This window comes from Balaenoptera borealis (genome assembly GCF_965194805.1).
Source record: "Balaenoptera borealis genome assembly, chromosome: 18".
Taxonomy (NCBI): domain Eukaryota; kingdom Metazoa; phylum Chordata; class Mammalia; order Artiodactyla; family Balaenopteridae; genus Balaenoptera; species Balaenoptera borealis.
This window is the reverse complement of record NC_138877.1, coordinates 68,485,800-68,507,894: the sequence shown is the minus strand read 5'-3', so window position 1 is coordinate 68,507,894 and position 22,095 is coordinate 68,485,800. Positions and strand designations below refer to the sequence as shown.

At 43.0% G+C, this 22,095-nt stretch overlaps 1 protein-coding gene across 3 annotated transcripts in view; it reads right to left on the bottom strand.

Annotated features, from left to right (window-relative positions):
* The window catches only part of UBAC2 (UBA domain containing 2), a 163,061-nt gene that overhangs the window by 6,000 nt on the left and 134,966 nt on the right, over positions 1-22,095 (bottom strand). For all 3 annotated transcript variants that reach the window (XM_082366147.1, XM_082366145.1, XM_082366146.1), the window contains one exon: positions 5,904-6,026. In XM_082366147.1, coding sequence (XP_082222273.1) covers positions 5,904-6,026 — 123 coding nt within the window. The remainder of the gene's footprint in view (positions 1-5,903; positions 6,027-22,095) is intronic.

Here is a 22,095-nt window from a genome sequence, read left to right as displayed (position 1 = left end):
AGCACACCCACACGCACACCTCCCGCCATGGCTGAATACAGCGATGCTGAACAAAGCAAGTGACCTTTGCTACCTGTTTCTAGCGTTTAAATTGCGTAAACAAGAATTGGCCTAACAAAACTAAGGTGGCCAGCCCGAATGAAGTTGGATAGGAAGACAGCAGAGTCAAGAGCATGTCAGTCAGTGCCGCGCTGGTGGGTCTGCGGCATTCTGGAAAACCTTCTAAAACGCATCTCCTTCAACATTCCTCCTCTATTCCAGAGCCCCGTGAGTACCTTCCTCCTCCTGCCTGTGCATCACAGGAAAGTTTCCATCTAAAATACTCACCACAAAACATCAGAATAGAGTTCATCTTGGTTTCTAGCCCAAAAACCCGATCCTTTTCTCTAACTTCTTTTAGAAGCCAGGTGTAGCTGGGTTATTATCCAAAGAGGATGGTATGCTTTTCCCATTTTCCCCATCACTTATTCACAAAATCTCAAGTGACTCAAATATCACATCTCCAAGGCCTGTTTCTTACGATTGAAAATGCAACTTCCCAGCGGCAAGATGAGAGGGGCAGGATGGCAGGGAGAGGCCGGCACTGAAACTGTAGCTCAGCCTCCTCACTGGGAGGGAAACACACTTGCGCAAGGTCCCCCTGCAGTGACCTCCGACTCTAACAGCTGCTCTTCGTCAGGGACCCCTGAGGCCGGCCCGAGGTCTGGGAGCTGGGACAGGAGCAGGCGCCGCGGGAGAGCCCTGACACTGTCACCCGGCAGTGCTGCAAAGGAGGACGAGGTGGAAATATGCTTCCCAAGGAGAGACCTCACCAAACAAGAAAAGAAACCTATAGAGAAAGGAGATAAATCTGGACTGGTTTTCCTTTCCTTTTTTTTTTAATCCTCTATGGTTGGAACTTGTGCCCCTACTACCTCAAGGTAATTCTTACTCAAGAAAATGAATAAAATCCCACTTTAACATTCTACTACTCTTTGACACAAGTGAAGTAGGACGTTCATTCCAATGAGATTTATAGCAATTCCTCTCAGTTTGAAACACTCCTTTGCTTGTTTTGTTCAAATAAGACTGTGGTTTTCTTTAACTTCCCTTTAGCTAAGGGTGTCAAAAACAAATCGTTTTTGGGGTTCTTACTTCCCAAATTCTGACTCTTGCAGAAAACGATGCCCACCTGAAAGGTAGTCCCAACCAGTCCCCTGTGGGCTGCCCATGGCGGCTGGCCGCTTCCCAGGCCATGTGCACACCCGGCCGGGAGGAGTGACCCCAGAGAGGCCCTGGGAGGTAGGCTTGCCCTTCCCTGCCCTCATTATAGCTATCATTTGTCACCAATCAGGGCAAGCTCAATGCCAGATCCCTGTGGGTCAGTGCCACCCTCATTCCCTATTAGCTGACCCCCTCTCCTCTTCCTTGGAACTGCTGAACCCCTGTGATCACACGGTTGGCTGAGTGGACTGTACCTGGTTATCTTACGCTCCTGCCCGGCCGCAGGTGGCTCAGCGGCCCCTCATCTTTGCACTCTCCTGCTTGCTTCAGGGTTTAGTCCTGAGAAGGTCCTGGCTACAGGCTGGGGGGGCTCCTTTGCTTACATCTTTCAGTACTCAGAAGAATTAGGCACCCCCGAAAGCTGGTTAATTATTTGATTGCCACTCAATATTTCATTCTAATGGATAACACGTTCTAACACTAGCATTAGAGATTAGAGGTGGAAAGGTCTGACGAAGGACCACCCTCTAACACATTTTTAAGTGAAAACAAGTGTTCTTTTGAAAAAGAAGCCCTCCAACCACACCTTCACGTTCAGCCCTGCTCTAACCGCCACTCGGGCACCTGCTGTGTGTCAGGCTCTGTGTCAGGAGGGAAACGCGGAAGAGACGGTACTGGCCTTCATGGAGCTCACCATCCGCCAGGGAACCAGATGACATGGGTGTCTCTATACCAACACCCAACTCACTGGGGTCCAGATACCCAGAGCAGAAGCGCTAAGTTTTCATAAGGTGAGCATTTTGGAGTTTAGATAGGTTTTTCAGAGGCAGTGGTGAGGACTCCAGAGATGAGAAGAGAGACTCACTGAGATTTAGATTCTCTCACACTGAATACATTTCGCTACTTATCCGCTATGACTGAGAGTGTCTGTGTGCCATCTCTCTTGGGCCGATGGATATTTCAGAGGACATGAATGGAATCCACATGACGGGTCTCACGTATTATAAGCGTTCGAAGTGGTACCATACCTCGAGTGGGCAAGAGTCTCATAAGCACCCGGACTGTAATACGTTCCCAGGGCAGAGATGGAAGACACTACATGCGTGGTTATGAGCATAACACGCCCCTTCTTTCACGTCGAGCCCATCCTCCAGGGAAATCCAACGATGGGATTCCCTGTTTAAAATCCTGCATTGCACCTTAATGCCTCCAGCACGGAAGCAGAGGTCCACGCCCCACTGAGGACCGCTGGGAAGCCTCCCTACTTCTTCCCCACATGAGGCCCCTGCCCCAGCGGTCACTCTCCGCTCCAGCCCCACCCACCTGTGCTTCCCCAGATCTGATGTGCTTTTCACCAGGCCACATCTTTACAAAGAGCACTGCCCCCGCCCTCCCACACTGGCAATCCTTCAGCAGCATTGGAAGGTTTGATTACAGCTGGCAAGAGCTGCCCCTGAGCCTGGCTCCACCCTGGGCTCTGCACCACGTGCAGGCAGGAATCGCTTGCCTTACCTATCTCCGGAGTTCAAGAACCTGGCCCAGTGGTTAGACTGGGCAGAGCGGACAGCTGATAACTGCTGGCTGACTACAAGGAGGGAAACATGTGATTGGAAGTGAGGAAGTCAGCATTTGTAAACTCCATGCTTGTCCTCCTTTCGTTAAATGCCGGCATTGGCTCAGTTAGTCCTGTTTAACTTCCTTGTCCGATTTCACCTGTGCGTCCCATTAAGCATAAATCGAAGGGTCACCTTCTAAGCTTGGGGAGGGCTCAAGAGAGACAAACTTGGGAAGTTTTTTTCCCTTTTGATTAAAAAAAAAAAAAATGAGGCCAATATGACAAAATTTCATTATCTGTTAATTTTGCGTGTGGGTGTAATATGAAAATCCCTGGTTAAGAAGAAAAAAATAAAAAGAGACAGAAACGCAATAATGCATACACTTATTTTTAAGATACTAGTAGGGTTTGGGGTGGCATCTGCAAGGGGTGATGAACTGGCAAAGGTGCTTGTTGAAAAACAGTAGGAGTGGATCGTGAAGAACTAAAAATCCAGAAACTTAATAGCAATAGTAGAAAAGGTGGCAAACATTTCTATGGCCGTATGTTAGAGTCTTACTAGACTTAACAGGGGATGCACATTCTTTCTTAGAATATTCTTTGTTTTCAAAATAGATGGACTACATTTCCTATCTTAAATAACTTTCACTAAAATTCCTGAAGTATTTGCTCACATCAGAAAAAACTCAAATAATCATTTCTCTTTTCCTTGGTTTAGAAAATTACTAAGTTTCTTAAATGCATTAAAATCACATGACTGATATTTAAATAAAGTACAGCACATCTAATTGAAAAATGAAGCATAAAAAGGTTTTGTTAATTCAAACTATCTTAATGTTACTAACAAATAATTGTTTAAAAAAATATATTTATTTATTTAATTATTTTTGGCTGCATTGGGTCCTCGTTGCTGCGGGCGGGCTTTCTCCAGTTGCCATGAGCGGGGGTCACCCCTCGTCGCGGTGCGCGGGGCCTCTCACTGGGGGGGGGCCCCTCCCGCTGTGGAGTGTGGGCTCCAGAGCGCAGCCTCAGCAGTTGTGGCAAATGGGCCCAGCTGCTCTATGGCATGTGGGATCCTCCCGGACCAGGGCCCGAACCCGCGTCCCCTGCATTGGCAGGCGGATTCCCAACCATTGTGCCACCAAGGAAACCCCAAATAATATTTTAGACAGTGTCTAGCCTCCAACTAACCAAGAGATTATATGTAACTATACATTTGTAAACATTACTGTAAATGTCTTGAGGTAAGAACAACGTCTTTCTTCTCTTTTACAGTCTCTCGAGCACCTAACACAAAAATTATTGAGAGTCTACAGAAATAATGGTGAGGGGGACCTCCATGTCTTAATGCGGGGGCAGTCTGTAAGGCCATTTCAGGATAATCAAGAAAGAGAAAAGACAAGATTTAGAAAAGTCAATGAATAAGGAAGCATGTTAAAAACAACCTCTCATGTATTTACATCTTTTCATAACAGAGCCAAGAAGAAGTAAAGGATATTTTGAACTGATACCGACATCATGTTAACCTCGCTCTCGTCATTCTGGGAGGATCAAGGAGAATGATTCATTTAAAAAAAAAAAAACGCTAAAGACTTCAATTACACACATTCACCTTGTTTTCATTTTTTGACACTTTTTTTCCCTCAAGTGTCAAAACTAAGAACTATTTCACCTTTAAATACTTTCTATCGTTAACGGCTGCTCTGTTGTGAGGGATGTGACCTGGGTTCTATCAAGGAAACAGTAATATAACAGAACTTTATTTCTTTTCACCTGAATTTGAGAGTATTAGTTTATTTTTTAATCTGTTATTATAAATGCCTTATAAATGCTGAGTTACTCGGCTTTATTTTCTAATCGTGGGGCTAACAGTTTTTTGGAAATTCGCTAATGGAGGTGGAAGAGAACTATGGCTCCTTAATCCATCTCTCAACCCTAACGAGTTGCTCAAAGGATGAGTCTGAGCTGAGAAGTTAAGGGTGAGGGGTTGGGTCAGCTCGCCAGGCATATTCCATTGGTTTCTCTCACTTGTGGTGGCCTAACCCAGAGGTGCCAGTGGGCGCCCTGCCCAGAAGCCCCTCCTGAGTCCCAGAAAAAGCCAGGATACGTACAGCTTTGCCACAGAGACCGAGTGCCTTGGATCGGACTGGCTTTTGTTGGCTCTGGGAACAGGGGATGGGGAAAGTGCATGGGGTGACTCTCTATGAAACACTGACCTTGATTTGCTTTTATGAGAAGAAAGCAACATTTGCAGAATGAAATTTAAAAGGGTTGTTACTGAAGTGCTCTCAACCTACTAGCTTAGATTTTCAAAAACTTTCTAGTGTGAAATAATTACAAACTTCTAGAAAAATTTCAAGAAGAGCACAAAGAACCCAATTACTCTTCATCCACATTCACCAATTATTACTTTGCCACAGTTGCTTTCTGTCTACACATACACACACATACACACACTCCCATTTATTTTTCCTGAGCCACCTGAGATTAAGCTGCATACATCCTGTCCCTTTAGATCATCCTATTTCCTCGTTTCCTCTAATCTACAATACATACAATATAATTTCAGAATTGCTGTACTCATACCACCATGAAAAATAAACCCATGAAGAGTTTGAGGTTTGCAGTTCTTTTTTTTTTTAAGAGGGCATATTACGTTCAAAAGTTACCGAAATTAATTTTCCCTCTCCCTTTCGATTATATTATTCACTTAAGATACAGCTGGAACATTTATTTCAGTGTCCTTTTAGTTTTATGATCGTCCCCATTGTTGATTTGCTTTTTCAGTATGTAAAACATTAATTTGGTTCCTAAGTGAAAACCACACAAACAGAGAAGCTCCCTGTCCTTCTGCCTCCTTCTCTCCCAGCCTGCGTCGTGAACCAACTTCAGTAAACATGAAATATCACAGATTTAAAAATAAGCGATCACAACGCATTTTTGTTTCAAATTATGCCTTCCTCAAACTCTTAAGACCCACAGTAGCCAATAAAGGGCCCAAGTGTCTATCACTGGTGTAGGTGGTGGTTTACCTGATATCAAAATCTTTGTATTTATATGCTTGATTTCTTTCAAGTCTCGTTCACCAAAACTGCTTGGAGTGTGAAGCATGGGTTTAGGGTAAGTACCAGGTGTTTCTGATTACCTGCTCCTCCGAAACCTCTAGAGGAGGGGACGCTTGTTGCTCAGACTGCCGACCATCCTGATAGTTTACGTTTCGTCGCTGACGTAGAGGAGGGAAAAGACGGTTCCAGTTGATCATTCCTCCCTACAAAGAGATCAATGCACAGCGTTCAGACACGGGAGGAGCAGAAACATCGTGACGCACTAAAGAGCTTTCTCTTGCAATGCAGTCACAGATGCAGACTGGAAATAAAATGTCAGATGGACCTGCTGTGTGCAAGCTGAATCAATAGGCTAAAATCAGCAGCCTGCAATAGGTGCACAGAGAGAAAAGAAGGTAGCAGCTACTGCCAAAGGGATCTGTGCAATTTGACTCCAGAAGGCAGTGGAAGACACATGCAGTCACTCCTACCCTCAGCCCCATGGTGTCCCCACCGACACTGTCCCAACTCCGCTGGACTCGGGAAGACACGAGAGGAGGCAAATTCAGGGCAGGCGACCAGAAACCTGGAGCTTCCTTCAGCAGCTCTTTAAAATGTTGCTCCTCCCCCCTTTCTCCTCCAGCTCCCCTTCTCCGTGTTCTTGTTCTTTTTTAAAATTTGAGTAAATTCTGAGCAAGGTCCACAGAGAGAGACTGCAGGCGGAGATAAAACCCAGGTTGGGGGACAGGCTCGGGAATGTAAAGGTAAACCTTACACGCAGGGACAAGAGGTTCACACCTGTCCTCTGTGTGGCTTTATGGATAACTTCATATTGGTGGCGATGTCATTTCTTGCCTTTTCTATGTCATCAATGAAAAAAAGCCACTATGTGAAGAAAACATGTGCACTGCATGATGCTTTTAAAAAACTGACGTTTTTGCCTATATGCCGCCTTTTAAATTTATCAACTTAAATCTGTTTCTAGATGTCTTCTAGTTCTGGAAGATTTAGAGACTAAGAAAACCTAAAATTTTTCCTATTATAATATAGGAAAATTATAATACCTAAACATGCTAGATAAAATTTAAAAATATTTCATATGCATAGCTGAACATAAAGGGAAGATGGAGGCCCCAAGATGCCAGAAACAAGCTCTGGAAAACCAGGGCAGTAAAGAAGAGAGGATGGAGTGTGAGGGGGGAGCACATCCTGCTAATCCAGAGCTACTTGGGTTTTATCACCTATTTGGGTTCAGGAGAGGAGGCCTTGGGTCTGAAAGAGGCAGTGACTTTAAGCTCATTACCTCCTTAAAGGCACAACCTCAAATGGCAGCACCTCCAGTGAGAGAGGATGAGAAAAAAACCAACCAAAGAGCAGATTTTCCTGAGGGAGGGAGCAGGAATCTCGGTCTGCCTGAGAGGTGAGAACTGCAGGGAAATTTGGGGTTCAAGTTACACCACATATCTGCTCTAAGAACCCATCGAAAAGTACATAAAATTCGTTCTGGGATTGGAGATGGATACACCTAAGGAGCCAAGCAGAAGTAAATCTAAAGTTACTCTGGAGAGACACTCTCTCATCCTGGAATTAGATGGGATTCATAGATACAGCTCCAGTGGGGGAAGACTCGGACCCCAAACTACAAAACCCATGAGGAAAAAACCCATCATGAGCAAGAGTCAGTGTGTACAATAAATAGGAGGACTAGATCCCCAAGAACTTAAATTTACAACATTCTGAAAAAAACCATAAAATTAGAAGTTTTAAGATGACTGAGATACAGGAGTTAAAAAAAAAGAATAGGACGCTATAAAAAAAAAGATAGTTTTTTTAAAAAATAGGGAAACTAAAAATAGAGATATTATGCAAAACTGTTCTGGAGAGATACTGGTAGAAATAAATTCAAATATATTAATGATCACACTAAATATACATTGACAAACTCACAAGCTGAAAGGCTGAGATTGTCAATTTTGAAATCTCTCCCATTCCCCCCAACCCAACAACAGACAAACTGAAAATATAAAGACATAGACAAGTTGATGTAAAGAGATGGAAAAAGAAATATTAAAGCAAACTGATGTTGCTATATTCATGTCAAATAAATAGACCTCAAGGGCAAAAGAGGCATTATTGGGGATAAAATCACTAAGATACATTGATATTATTTATATATAACATGCCAGCATCAAAATACAGAAAGTAAAATTTAACAAAATTACAAGTGAAGTGGAAACGTCTAGACATATATTTAATTTTCAGCATATACTGATAGATCAAGCAGACAGACAATTAATAACAATACAGAACATAAACAACAAGTTTGTCTAGATGGACATATATAGCCTGCACTCAATTTTTAGAGAATATACATTCTTTTCTAAGTAAATTATTTATTAAAAAAGTGACAGTGCACTAAGTCCTATATGAAATGTCCACAAATACCAAAACATAAATATTATACAGACTATATTCTCTGACTATAATGCAACTAAAAATAAATATCAAAATTATAATTAATATAAAACAAAAATGCACACATTTGAGATCAAAAATGAAAAATCATAATGGAAGTTAGAAGATATCTAAAAGTGAATAAAATTGAGACTACTACCAATCAAAGCTTGTGGGATATAATTAAGTAGTTGATGTAATTTTAAAATATTGAGCTTAAAGAAAATGAAGACTGAAAATTAAACAGTTAAATACAATTTAAGAAGTTAGAGAAGGTAACAATGGTCTAAAGAAACTGGTAAGAATGAAGTACAGAGCAAATGTTAATAAAGTGGGAAACAGAGACACAACAGAAGGAATCAATGAAAACCCAATGCTGACTGTTGAAAAAGTCAAATAAAATGAATAAACCTGATGCTTAGTGAAAAGACAAAGAAAGAAGCACAAATTATATTAGGAATAACACAAGGAACATAATGACAGATATTAAATAAGAATACTTTATTTGTGCTAATAACTTTGATGAAATAGACAATTTTCTAGAAAAACGTAACTTGCCAAAACTCAAGAAGGAATAGAAATTGGTAATCAGTTTTAAAAATTGTTCGGGAGCATTGACTAAAGCTGCACATACGTGGATGCCTCAGCAAATTCCACTCCTGGACAACATAAATGCAAACACATGTTCACCAAGGGCAGGGACCAGAATGTTCTCAGCAGTGTTGTATGCAATCCTCAAAGACTGGAAACTACCCAAATGCCCATTAAGTAGAATGGATACATTATAGTATATTCACATGAGGTAGTATTATATAGCAGTTCAAATGAACAAACTACAATTGTATGCAACAATATGGCTAAATCTCTCAAAATGTTAAATAAAATAAACACAAAAAAGTACATTTGTATGATTACTTTTATATAATGCTAACTTTTCTGTATGTTATACTTCAATGGAAAGTTACAAAAAGAAATAGAAAACCTGATTAGACTTTTAGCCATTAATGTAATTGAAATAATACTTAAAAATCTACCTACCAAAAATCTACTGGTGAAGTCTATGAAAATTTTGAGGACCTGCCATCTTACACAAGTTGTTCTAGAGAACAGAAAAGAAGAAGAGCTCCCCACCTAATTTTTTGAGGCTATATAACGCTGTTTCCAAAAATCAGAGAAGGCTATTATGAGAAAGAAGAATTATAAAACAATCTATTTTTCATTTATGGACAGATGCAATAATCCTAAATAAAAGCTTAGCAAACTCAATCCAACAATGTTCAAAAAAGATCATCATCTTATCCACTATGATGTACTATATTAGGATTTACCTCAGGAATCTTAGAAAATATAGTAATGTAATTCACACATTAACAGATTAAAGGAGGAAAACCAAATGTTCACACTCAACAGATATAAAAATAATTTGATAAAACTTGATGAAGAGACAAGAATGCCTATTATCACCACTTGCTTTCAACAAGAGTCACGGCATAATGAGGATGAAACCAACCACCTGTGAAAGAAAATGCAGAAGGATGGAAAGGGAGAAACTGTCATCACACATGATGCCTGTCTACCTAGAAAATGAGAACCAATGAGTACAAAATAAAAAAAATCACTAACATTCCTTGCCTGCGATCACTGAGAAAATATAAGTGCAAAAAATTCCTATTTACAAAGAGAGATAAAAACCATTAGGTACTCAGGAATTAAATCTAACAAATAATTTGCAAGATCTCTATGAAAAATGGTAAACTTGATTGAAGGATATCAGAAGACCTAAATAAGTGGAAAGACAGCACATTCCTGCCTGGAAGACTCAGTACTGTCTGTCATCTTTTCACACTCTGCCAGTTCCAGGCTGTAGCAGAGACTGCTGGTTGACTTTCAATATCCACATTCCCTTTTCTTTAAAAATAGGACTTTTTTTGGGGGGGTGACGCACAGTTAGTACATTTCTCAGCTTCCCCCATGAGGACTCAGTTCTGCCAATGGTATGCAAGCAAAAAGGGCATCTGGGACCTCCAGAAGAGATCTCTTTCTATTTCTTTTAAATGAGTTAAGTTTTTTAAAAAAATTTATCTTATTGAAGTGTGGTTGATTTACATATATATATTCTTTTTCATATTCTTTTCCATTATTGTTTATTACAGGATATTGAATATAGTTTCCTGTGCTCTACAGTAGGACGTTGTTGTGTATCCATCTTATATAACTTAGTCTGCATCCGTTAATCTCAAACTCCCAATCCATCCTTCCCTCACCCAGCTCCAGAAGAGATCTTAAAGGGAGGGATGCACCCTTCCTCATTGCTTCCTCCTCCTTCCTGGAGCCCAGGCGGGCTGAGGACAGGGCAAGAGCCAGAGAAAAGGAGCCTCGGGGCGCAACTTCATGCAGGGGCCCCACCAGCTCGGGGCTATCAACGTCTGACTTCTTTTACACGAGACAAACTTCTGCCTTGTTTGGGTTTCTGTGATTTTGTGTTTTCTGTCATATGGAGCTAAACCTATTCCTAATGGGTATATATTCAAAACTCACAAGTGTGCGCACACGCGTGTGTGTGTGTGTGTGTGTGTTTTGGTTGAACGAGACAACCTCAAGTTAAGGGTCAAAACTAGACCTGAATATTTTCAAGAAGTATAAGGGAGGGGTTTTTTTTCTACTAGTTATTAGGACTTACTGTTAGACTACAAGAATTAAAGTAGGACGGTATTAGCACATGATAGGTAAACAGGGCAAAGAAACAGGAGAGACAGTCAACAAATCAAAAGTAAACATGGGCACTTGGTATATGATGGAGGAGACATTGTAAGTCAGCAGGAAAAAGACACACCACTTAATGAACAGTACTAGGACAAATGGTTATAGAGATGGAAAAAGAGAGGACCTCCCTGGCGGTCCAGTGGTTGGGACTCTGTACTTCCAATGCAGGGGCCAAGGATTTGATCCCTGATTGGGGAACTAGGATCCCACATGCTGTGCGGTGTGGCCAAATAAATAAATTAATTTAAAAAAAGAGATAAAATTTGACCTTTACCTCATATCTTATACAAAAACAAATTTATTTTATAATAAACCCCACAGGGACTTCCCCGGCAGTCCAGTGGTTAGGACTCCATGCTTCCAACGCAGGGGGTGCGGGTTCGATCCCTGGTCGGGGAACTAAGATCCCACACGCCACGTCGTGCAGTCAAAAAATAAACAACAACAATGTGATTAAACCAGCCAAGATGACTAAATATAAAAAAATAATAAAATAAAATAAAATAAACCCCATAGGTTAAAGATTTAAATCTGGAAAGCTAAACTGTTAAAAATTTTAGAAGAAATAAGAGACATTCTTTATGTTGCTGGGATAGGAAAGGATTTCTAAAACAAAAATATAAAGGATCAATCATAAAAAAGGATTGCTAACAATTACTACAAACAAGAACTTTTGTATGATTAAAAAAAATAAAGCTAGAAGGCAAAGTACAGATTAAGTACAAAGTAAAAAAAAATAAAGCTAGAAGGCAAAGTACAGATTAAAAATAAAGCTAGAAGGCAAAGTACAGTGACTTTGCCAGATTAAGAGAAAATGTTTGTAACATATAACTGACAAAATAGCATCCAGAATATGTAAAGAATCAATGAGAAAAAATAAATAATACAAGAGAAAAGCAGATAATGTATATGAATAAACAATTTACAGAAGAGGAAACCCTGAGTCAATAAACGTAAGAAAAGATGTTCAACCCCACTAGCATTAGGAAATGCAAATTAAAACAGCAATAAGTCATTTCATACTTGTAAGACTGGCAAAAATAAAATGTCTAACAATACCAAGGATACGGATGATGTGAAGGAAATGGGAACTCCATATATTGTTGATGGGAGTTTAAATTGGCACAAACATTTTAGAGAACAATGTGTCAAGCTCTAGTAAAACTGAGGATGTTCTATGATCTAGCAATTTCATCTCCAGGGAGCTATGAGTGCCTAATGGGGCATTTATGAGGATATTCTGTGAAGCACTGATTATAATATTAAGTAAGCAAATGTAAAAAATTCAACTGTCCCTAAAGAGGGAAATAAATTATTAAGTGGTTCTATTATATATGTGCAGCTAGAATAAATGAACTAGATCTAATGGATAAATCTCAAAAATAAAATGAACAAAGAAAGTTGTATAAGAATATGTATATACAATACCATTTACATAAATTTAAAAATATTTAGAATAGTATACTGTTTAAACTATTTTACGGATAGTTTACATATACATAGTATATAACTATAAATATAAATATGTATATATATTAGTGGTGATTCTGCTTCCCAGGGGACATTTGGCAATGTCTGGAGGCATTTTTGGTTGTCTTGGGTTGGGGGTGGGAGGCTGGGGACAGGAAGGTGGTGCTGCTGGTATTTAGCGAGTAGAGGCCAGGGATGCTGCTGAACATCCTATGCGGCACAGGACAGACCCTGCGACAAAGGATGGCCTGGACCAAAATGCCCCAGTGTCCAGGCTGAGAAGCCTTGATACATACTGACAGGTGGTGAAGATACAAACACGCACCGGCAGTGGATACCATACAAAAGCATCAGACACGACACACCTGCTATGGAACAGTGGGAAGAGGAATGAACCTCTGGCTGATTCTGTAACATTTTATTCTTCAAAGGGAGTGAGAGGGAAAGAGTAGGCAAAACAAAACAAAACTAAACCCCAAGCTGTGATAGTAAAAAAGTGCTTAAAAAGCAGAAAGTTACAGGAGCTCTAGGTTCTGGGATGTTTTGACACTAATCTGCTCTTTCTGTAGGTTCAGCGTGAGCCTCTGCAAACAGGAAACGCTTCCTTCACTTTGTCTTCTTCAAAAGCAATAACCACATATTCAAAAGAGGAAGAAGGAAACAGCTTGCATTTTGAACAGCCATTTTATGTTATTAGTTGTAAGGAGATTTTCAAATGAAGTAAAATTTCTTGTGAAAATTAATAAACAACTAATTTTCCAACTGAGAGCAGTAAACGTTTGTTAACGGTTCATCAGGTGGAGGTCACATGGAGTAGAACTCCACCTCTAAAGGCCTTGGCGGGTTTCTGAAGGGACGATCAGGTCAGGCAGTGTCTATACCGAGAAGCCTGATCAGAAGAGCCCCCCAGGGTTCTCTGGGGCACTTGCAGCTCCCATGGGAGAGAGGAGCAAGGTGCACGGTCTGGTCCTTGCTTCCCGTGGAGCTCCTGATCTCCTCGGGGAAGGCATGACATCCAGAAAGGGAAAAGCCAGAAGCAGGCAAGATGGTCTATAACCAGGAAGGAAGCCACAAGGCATCAGTTAAAGGGCATAGCCAAAGCTCGGGGGTAGAACTTCAAGGAGGATGGGGGCTTAGCTGAGTTTTAGAGGATGAGGATGATTTCAACAATGGAGAGGAGAATCAGGCATTTTTGTCAGCCTGTTCAAAGACAGGGGACTGAGAATGGGTTTATTCCTACTTCAAGGGCCAAAGCAATGCTAAGGAGAAATAACAGAGGAACAAAAATAGAGGATGCTGCGTGACTGGGAGCAGTCTCCAGAGCCAAAATACCTGGGTTCAAATCTCAGCTCTGCCACTTATTATGTAACCTTAGGCTTCAGTTTGTTTTTTTTAAACTTCTCTGAACCTCAGTTTTCTCATCTGTATTATGGGAATAATAACTACACTCACGTCATAAGGATATGAGAAATAAATGAGTTAATATATGTAAAGCATTTAAAACAGAGCTTGAAAACGTCTAACTTATTACATATTACATATATATATTAGCTATTATTACTATCTAATATTTGCATTGTATCTTACAGTGGTATTTCTTGTCTTCCCAGCTAGACTATAGCACCCTGGAGAGCTGCACTGGGGGTAAGATTTGCATGAAACACCCCAGGTGGCCAGCACAGCTCTCAGCTCAGTGCAGCCTGAGCTGAACCCCCAGCCAAGAATGATTTCAGAGCAGGCACAATGAATGTGATGGTTTAGAACAGTTAAAATTCTTTCTAAAAGCATCCTCATCTTATTTTTAAAAGGTCAGTCACTGGGAAGAAAAATGCATCCTTTATTCTCCATCTTTGGTGATCTGAAACCCTTTATCAGAGTGCTAGGTTTTGAACTGTAAAGCAGGTGGGGCCACCTCCACGGCACTGTCTGTGGCTGCCCGCGGACCATGTCGGGAAGATTCTGGGGGAGGGTACGGGTTCATCAGGAAACAGTGACATGACTGCTTAGTGATACCTGCCTTGGGCACGGAGGAGGCGAGGTGGCACCTATACAGGAACTACACACCCTGCTATAGACCATGGCTGTCCAGTTTTTTCCACGTCATGGCACACACAGAAAGATATATTTGTGTGACACACAGGACAGAGAAAGCTGCATGCAACCAGCCTGGCAGCTTCAGGCTCTTCCCAGCTGCCCCAAAGGCTGAGGGGATCAATACCTCATCAGGCCATCTGTGACCGTGACACAGTGGTCGGGAAGTTCCGCCACAGACCCTACGGCGATACTTGTACATTTAATGTGAGCAGTTTACACTGGGGACGGGCTACCACGGAGTTCAGACGCAGAGGAGACCAGATTGTTTCAGGTGCATCAGTCAAGGTAAAATCAACAGAATTATTGAGTGTCTACTCAAGTACCTGGAAGTACCTGAAGCCATGAAGCTAAAAAGAGAACTAAGACAATGTCTGTGCCTTCTAGAAGCTCCCAGTCTGGTATCCTAACCATTAAATTGCTTTTTCTTTTTCTTCCAGGTTACTCGTAACACCCTCTGCTTGATCAGTGGTTCCTCCTCCGCTCTCCGCCTGCCCTGACCCCTGGCTGCACTGGGCCCTACCGTGCCCCTCCCGACACCCCTCTCTGGCTTCTGTGGAATCACACTTTCTTGGTCTTTCAAGCCATCTGGTCACACCCTGAGCGCCCCTCAGAGACGCCTTCTCCGGTTCATGTCCTTTATACGCTGGTGTCCCTTAAGGTTCTGTTAGGATTATTCCTCTTCTCTCTCCACGTCTGCCCCCAGGGTTTTAGTCTCCCTGCGTGTGGTGGGGACTCCTACCCGCTTTCCCCCTCCAGGTGCTGCCCCTCAGAGCCACACGACCAGCTCTCCTGACGCTTCCCCTTAGGTGTTCCAGAGACATGTCAAATGGAGCGCATCCCAAACAACACTCATTGTCAACCCCGTACCTCTTCCTCTGTCCCCAATCTTGGGGCATGACATCAATGTCCATCCACAGCACAAGCCAGCTCACCAGGCTCTGTTAATTATGACTCCTAAATACCTTTGGAATCCATCCATTTCTCTCCACCCTGACTCTCACCGTCCTATTTTATTTTTATTTTATTTATTTATTTGTTTATTTATTTATTTATGGCTGTGTTGGGTCTTCGTTTCTGTGCGAGGGCTTTCTCTAGTTGTGGCAAGTGGGGGCTACTCTTCATCGCGGTGCGCGGGCCTCTCACTATCGCGGCCTCTCTTGTTGCGGAGCACAGGCTCCAGATGCGCAGGCTCAGTAATTGTGGTGCACGGGCCCAGCTGCTCCGCGGCATGTGGGATCTTCCCAGACCAGGGCTCGAACCCGTGTCCCCTGCATTGGCAGGCAGATTCTCAACCACCGCGCCACCAGGGAAGCCCCTCACTGTCCTATTTTAGATTGCCATCAAGGGCGGGCATGGCTTCAGAGTGATTTTCCTGAGATAAAAATCTCATCATGTCACCTCTCTACTTAAAAACTCTTCAATGGTTCCCCATTGCCTTTTCATTAATCTTAAAATACTTTTTTTCTTCATTAATAGCAATCGCAAAATCACTACTTGCTAACATACTTTTATAAAAAAAGTTTTCCAAAACAGAAAAATAATTAATGAGAAGAATGTCATTATTTTCTATTTTTGTAAACTTTTTTTGTGTGACTTAACGGAATATAGTTGGATTCTCGTATCTGCTTCTGCAGTCAATTCTGTTACACGCTACTCTGGCTTCTGAAGTATATAAAAAAATCTAGCCACGTATAGATATATAGTTAGAAAAAAAATCGGAGTATATTAAGAGCCTTTTCAGATAATCGTAGATATTCTTCTTTAATACTACTCAAGTCCCTATTGGTTTTAGGATGCAATTCAGGTTTCTCACCAGGGCTTGCCAGCCTCCTGTTTACCGTTCCAATGGTTCTCCTCACCACTCCGGCCTCACATTCTCGGCTCCTGCCCGGGAGGCCTCTCTACTCCCCCCGTGTACCCTCACATCTCACTGCACCTTTGCAAGGACAGCACTTGGTACATTACACTTCAGCGACATGCTCCCTGGCAGGAATCTCACAGCAGGTGACAAGCCCCACGAAGGCTGAGATTATTCATCTTCTCTCTGTAGACCCAGCCTTGCCTGCCACCTGGCATATTCAAGTACGTAAGAAATATCTGCTGAATGACTAAATCGTGGACAAATACACAGCAAAGCATATTGCTGAGATAAGTCCTATGGGATTTTCTTCAGCAAAGACCCCACAGTTCGTTGTAATACAGGCCCTAGTGTCAGGATGGACAGGGTAGGAGGGGATGACGCAAGGAGGCTCAGAGAGCAGAGCACACCACGTGGCCGATATGGTCTTTAAGGGCACGAGGCACCTTCTCCCTCTAACACAGGAACCAGTAGTTTCAAAGGACCACTGCTGGGAGACTGCAGATGGGGGCTCCTCGCAGAAGGGGGCACCCGTAACGCACTGGACTGCTGCTGAGTGCCCCTTGGCGGCTACAGCTCGCAGTGTAACTATGGATATGCTTGGCTTCATTCCTTTATCTCTCACGTGCAGTGCACTGTACTGGGGCCCAGTAAAGAGCGTTGTGACACACAGGGAAGTGATTAATTTCCTACGGCCCTGGAAGAGCTTAGCTGAGTTGACAAAACAAAGGCACATTAGAAAGTAAACAAGAGGCACTGAAGATGCAGCGTGTGACTAAGGGCTACGTGAGAGGTATCTTATTAGACTTAGAACTAACAATAAGCACTACCAATACAGAGGAGAGAAACATTGCCAGAGGCTGCTGTCATCAGCAATAGCTTCATGGCAAAACCCAAAAACAAAGGAAAAGAAAGAAAAACAAGACAAACCCCATTCCCACCACCTCCCCAACTGGGGAGGCGGTGAGGAGGCATCCAGAGAGTCTACCACCAGGAATCTGTGCCACAGCCCAACACGCAACTCAAATTCTCGGCCACTGCTGCTCCCTGCAAGGAACGCTCCAACTGGTGCGCGCCACCAGACGTGCATCCTGCGTCCTCTGGGTTGAGTGATGACTTGCCTCTTGAGAGGCCAGGGCCTCCCACCACAGCGGATCCTATTTCTCCCAAGACATGGGTACGGTTTTCACAACAGGCAGAGGAAAGGACTCTGGAGAAAGAACAGCAGGCTTCAGGTTCTCCCTGGCAATGGGCTCCCCGCCCCTTGGGGGGGCGAGGAAGGAGGGTAGATCCTCCCTGGCGATGGGCTCCCCGCCTCTGGGGGGCGAGGAAGGAGGGTGGATCCTCCCTGGCAATGGGCTCCCCGCCCCTGGGGGGCGAGGAAGGAGGGCGGTGTTGGGGACGGGCTGAGCCAGACAGCGCCCGTGTCTGCCACGCTTCCCGAAGGCTGGCTGGCTCTCCTCTAAGGGGCCCTTCTCCGCCATGGGCAGTCAGGATCAAAGCTGTCCCCGCCTTTTGGGGGGAGGTTTGGTTTTGATTTTGGTAGAGAATGGGAACGCTCAGCCTCTTGTGAGGAGGAAGTGGTGGGGAGGGGCAGTGAGCTCCCCAGGTTGGGGACATCTGCTGTAGGAAGCTGACACCTCTCTCTTGCTTTAAGGCTTTTTTACTATCTTAATTTGATTTACGTGCTTGTGAACACTGAACACAAGTTAGTAAGAACTGCACAGGATTAAGATACAGCTTCCTTGAAAATATGAAGGAAAGAGCACCTTTTGGCACAGGGATGACCGATGTCTGCGTTACATCTTTTGTTTCCTCCCTTCTTTGTCGGCCAATTTTCTGGTCATTTCTTTTGCTCCTTAACCTTAGCTCTACACAGCAATTACTAAATAAAAGTCAAAATTAATATTAGTTCTGGTACTTGTTACCAGTAAATGTTTGAAGAAGAGGTGAAACTTGTTATTAAAAATGAGATTGGGGATTACTCAGGGTTTCCCCTCTCTTTTTACATCTCCTCCCTCAGAGTGGTCACTCATTTTCACCCTTCAGTGATCACCTCTCACTCCCTTACTCGTCCTTCAACCAACACTGGGCCAGGGCGGACAGCATCGCCTGAAAGCCCAGGGACCCTTTTGGACTCAACTCTCTCCTCGATACATCAAATCCGGCCAGTTCTCAAGTACCACCGATTTTCCCCTTCAAGGGCGTCTGCCACTGTTTCAGTCTTTGTCGTCTGCCTCTGAGATTAAGCCAACAGCCTCTTAGATGACATCACTGCCACTAATACAGGCCTTGGTTTATGGTGCTTCCCAGATGCTGCATTCGTTACAAACGGAAGGTTTCTGGCAACGCTGCACTGAGCAGGTCTATTGGTGACATTTTTCTAACAGCATTTGCTCACTTTGCGTCTCTGTGTCACATTCTGGTAATTCTTGCAATACTTCAAGCTTCTTCATTTCTACTGTATTTGTTAGGGTGATCTGCGATCAGTGATCTCTGACGTTACTGCTGTAATTGTTTGGGGGTGACAGCAACACTGTGGCCTTATTTTAAGAAATTGCACAGCCACCTCAACCTTCAGCACCCACCGCCCTGATCAGTCGGCGGCCGTCAGCATCGAGGCGAGACCCTCCACCAGCATAAAGATTATGACTCCTTGAAGGCTCATAGGATGGTTAGCATTTTTTAGCAATAATGTATTTTTTGATTAGGGTATATACATTTTAAAAGATATAATGCTATTGCACACTTAATAGACTACAGTGTAGTGTAAACATAACTTTTATATGCACTGGGAAACCAAAAAATTCGTGGGACTCACTTTATCGCAATACTTGCTTTAATGCGGTGGTCTGGAACTGAACCTGCACTATCTCCAAGGTGTGCCTGTATTGTCTCCATCCAACCTGCACACCATGGCGGGTGAGTCATGCATGAGTTACCCCACCAAGGCCTTTCACAACACCACTGCCTCAACTGAAAATCTTACTGCATCACATCTAGATTATTCCGTCCTGTTTTGAACGTCCTCCAAAACCAGCCTCATCCTAACTATTTCTTACCTCTTCCCTGCATGTCCCTTCCACTGACTGTGTCCCTCACTTATTCAGACCACATTTGCTCCAATCGCGTCTGTTACCTAAAATGCCCTCCCCTGTCCCCTACGACCATCTGCTGCCCTAAGGGTTTGTACAGGGCCCAGTTCTTGTTTTGTGTCTCTAACTGGCTTCTTTCTTGACAATCTAAATCCTTACTGGTCTCCCTGTCTGCTGAACTTCTACAGAACTAGGTCAAGTTGCCAATCTAAGAGAATGTAACACTGAGTCTAGGTTTCCTCATCTGTAAAACAGAAAACTGGACTAGATGATCCTTAAACTAATAATTATTAGTTGCTTCTTCCTAATCAGTATACTAAAGAATGTCTTGAAAGCCAAGCAGTTCTCTCTCAAAAAGAGACCTTCACTGTTGCAGCAGAAGCCCAGTGGCCTCCTGCCAGAGCTGTTGCAGGAGGGATGCCCAGACAGACACTGGCCTAGACACCCTCCATTTTATAACCTCCAGTACTGCTTATGAGTGTTACCTGCACTGATCAAGGAGCTCTAACGAGCATCTCTAATGATCAAGGATCCTTGAGCAGCCACCCCTACTAGACGGCAGCCATGGACAGTTCACGAATGAGGAATGTGGATTTGTGGAAGTGAAGTGCTGACTCTCACAGTGGTCTCTCACAGCCCAAAGCCCACGCTCTGAACTACCAATGAAACCTGCACCTGCACTCCTCACCCCACACTGGGAATCCAGGCGCAACAAGGGTGCATACACCACCATCACTTAAAAAAGTATGATTTTTAAAAAAATCTTGGTATCGCTAATCTGTGCTCTAATCTCGGACAGGAGATCATGACTCATGAGTCTGGAAATTCCTGTACTCCTGCTGCTTTCTTCACAAAGTCACATCTGTCACCCACAGCGAAAGACTGCAGGGTCTGAAGCTGGGGTGGGTTCCACGAAATTCAAGGCTTCTTGAGAGGATCAGAAGGATTTTTCCTGAGTCACTCACAGGTAGTCCAGGGGTCTGTCCTGCACTAGAATCGTATTCTGGTTTTAAAACCCACAGGGATGGCTTTTTTTGAGGAGGAAAAATTTACAAAATGATTATAGGGACAATTTTTCTAATAGTCCCCTGTTTGACATTATGTCTGCTTCAAGATACATCTCTAAATTCATTCATGGTTTTAAAAAGTAATTAATAAGTGAGAAAATAAAAAATTATGAAAAGAATTAGGATTGCTGATAACTTCTATCTCTCCAAAATACCAATTATGTCATCATCGTTTACTTGTTTCCTTAAGTACCATGAGATTGAACCACACTCTTCTTTCTCATGAAGACCACGGCAGAATGGAAAATAGAAATGATTTTCTCAAGGTCACTTAATGAGTCAGCCTTGGAAAGGGATTAGAATTTATATTGATCCTATCTTTCTGTTCTGAATTTTGTCAAAAAGGTCAGTATGACCAACTACAAGAGCACCAAAAACATAACAGTAGTTTCTGCAAGGAGATACAGATTGAGATAAACAGCTTAGCTTTAATTTCACTTGAAAATAGAGTTCTTGCATCTAATTTTCATTTAATTTGCAGATTTTTATCAACCAAGCACTAGTAACTTATTCCGCACCTGATACTATACACTTCATACTCATAAAAGAAAAAAGTCATAAAAGAACTAACTCTAACTGATTAGATTGCTTTGTTGACAAGGCAGCACAGCAACTTGAAAAGGATGGTTTTTAAATCAAATTGCACGAAAAAGTGAAAGAGCAAAGCTAAAAAGGAAAAGTGCTGAGAAGCATGCCACGTGCCTGTGTGCTGTCTTCAAGGCTGCTTGGGTTCATCTTGGCTGAGAACGTGCTCCCTTTGGATTCAAGGTGGACTCCTTTGCTACACACACACACACAAACACACATACACACACACACAGACACACACAGACACACACACACACAGACACACACATACGTGCTCACTTTGGATTCAAGGTGGACTCCTTTTCTAACACACACACACACACACAGGTTTAGGTATACAGTTTTCAGGGCTCCACTCCAGACACACTTTCTTGACCCTCCATGGCTGGGTGAGGGGCTTCTCCTAGAAGAGGACTCGTGACATTTTGCTGTAACTGCCTCTTCCTACTCTCAGCTCAGGGAGAGGAAAGATTGTGCTGTCTTGTCTGCTGTGGTACTCCCCAGAGCCTGGCTGAACACTAAATAAATCTTGTGGAAAGGATGTTAATGGAAACTAAGAGGTGAGTAAGCAGCTTCCTCAGAGACCTAGCCAGATGAAGGGGCACTGACAGACACTGGCTCCATGGGGTGGCACCCGCCAGGATGAAGGACAATCAGACCTGCTGCCACATGGACAAACCTCAGAAACATGAGGCCATGTGAAAGACACCCCTCACAAAGGACCCAAAAGTATATGATTAGATTCAATGTTCAGAATAGGCCAATCTAGAGAGTAAGAAAATAGATGGGTGGTTGCTCAGGGCGAGGTGGGTGGTAGGACTGGGGAGTGACTGCTAATGGGAAGAGTCTCTTTTTGAGGTAATACCAGTGTTCTAAAATTCAGTGTGGTGATGGTGGGATAACT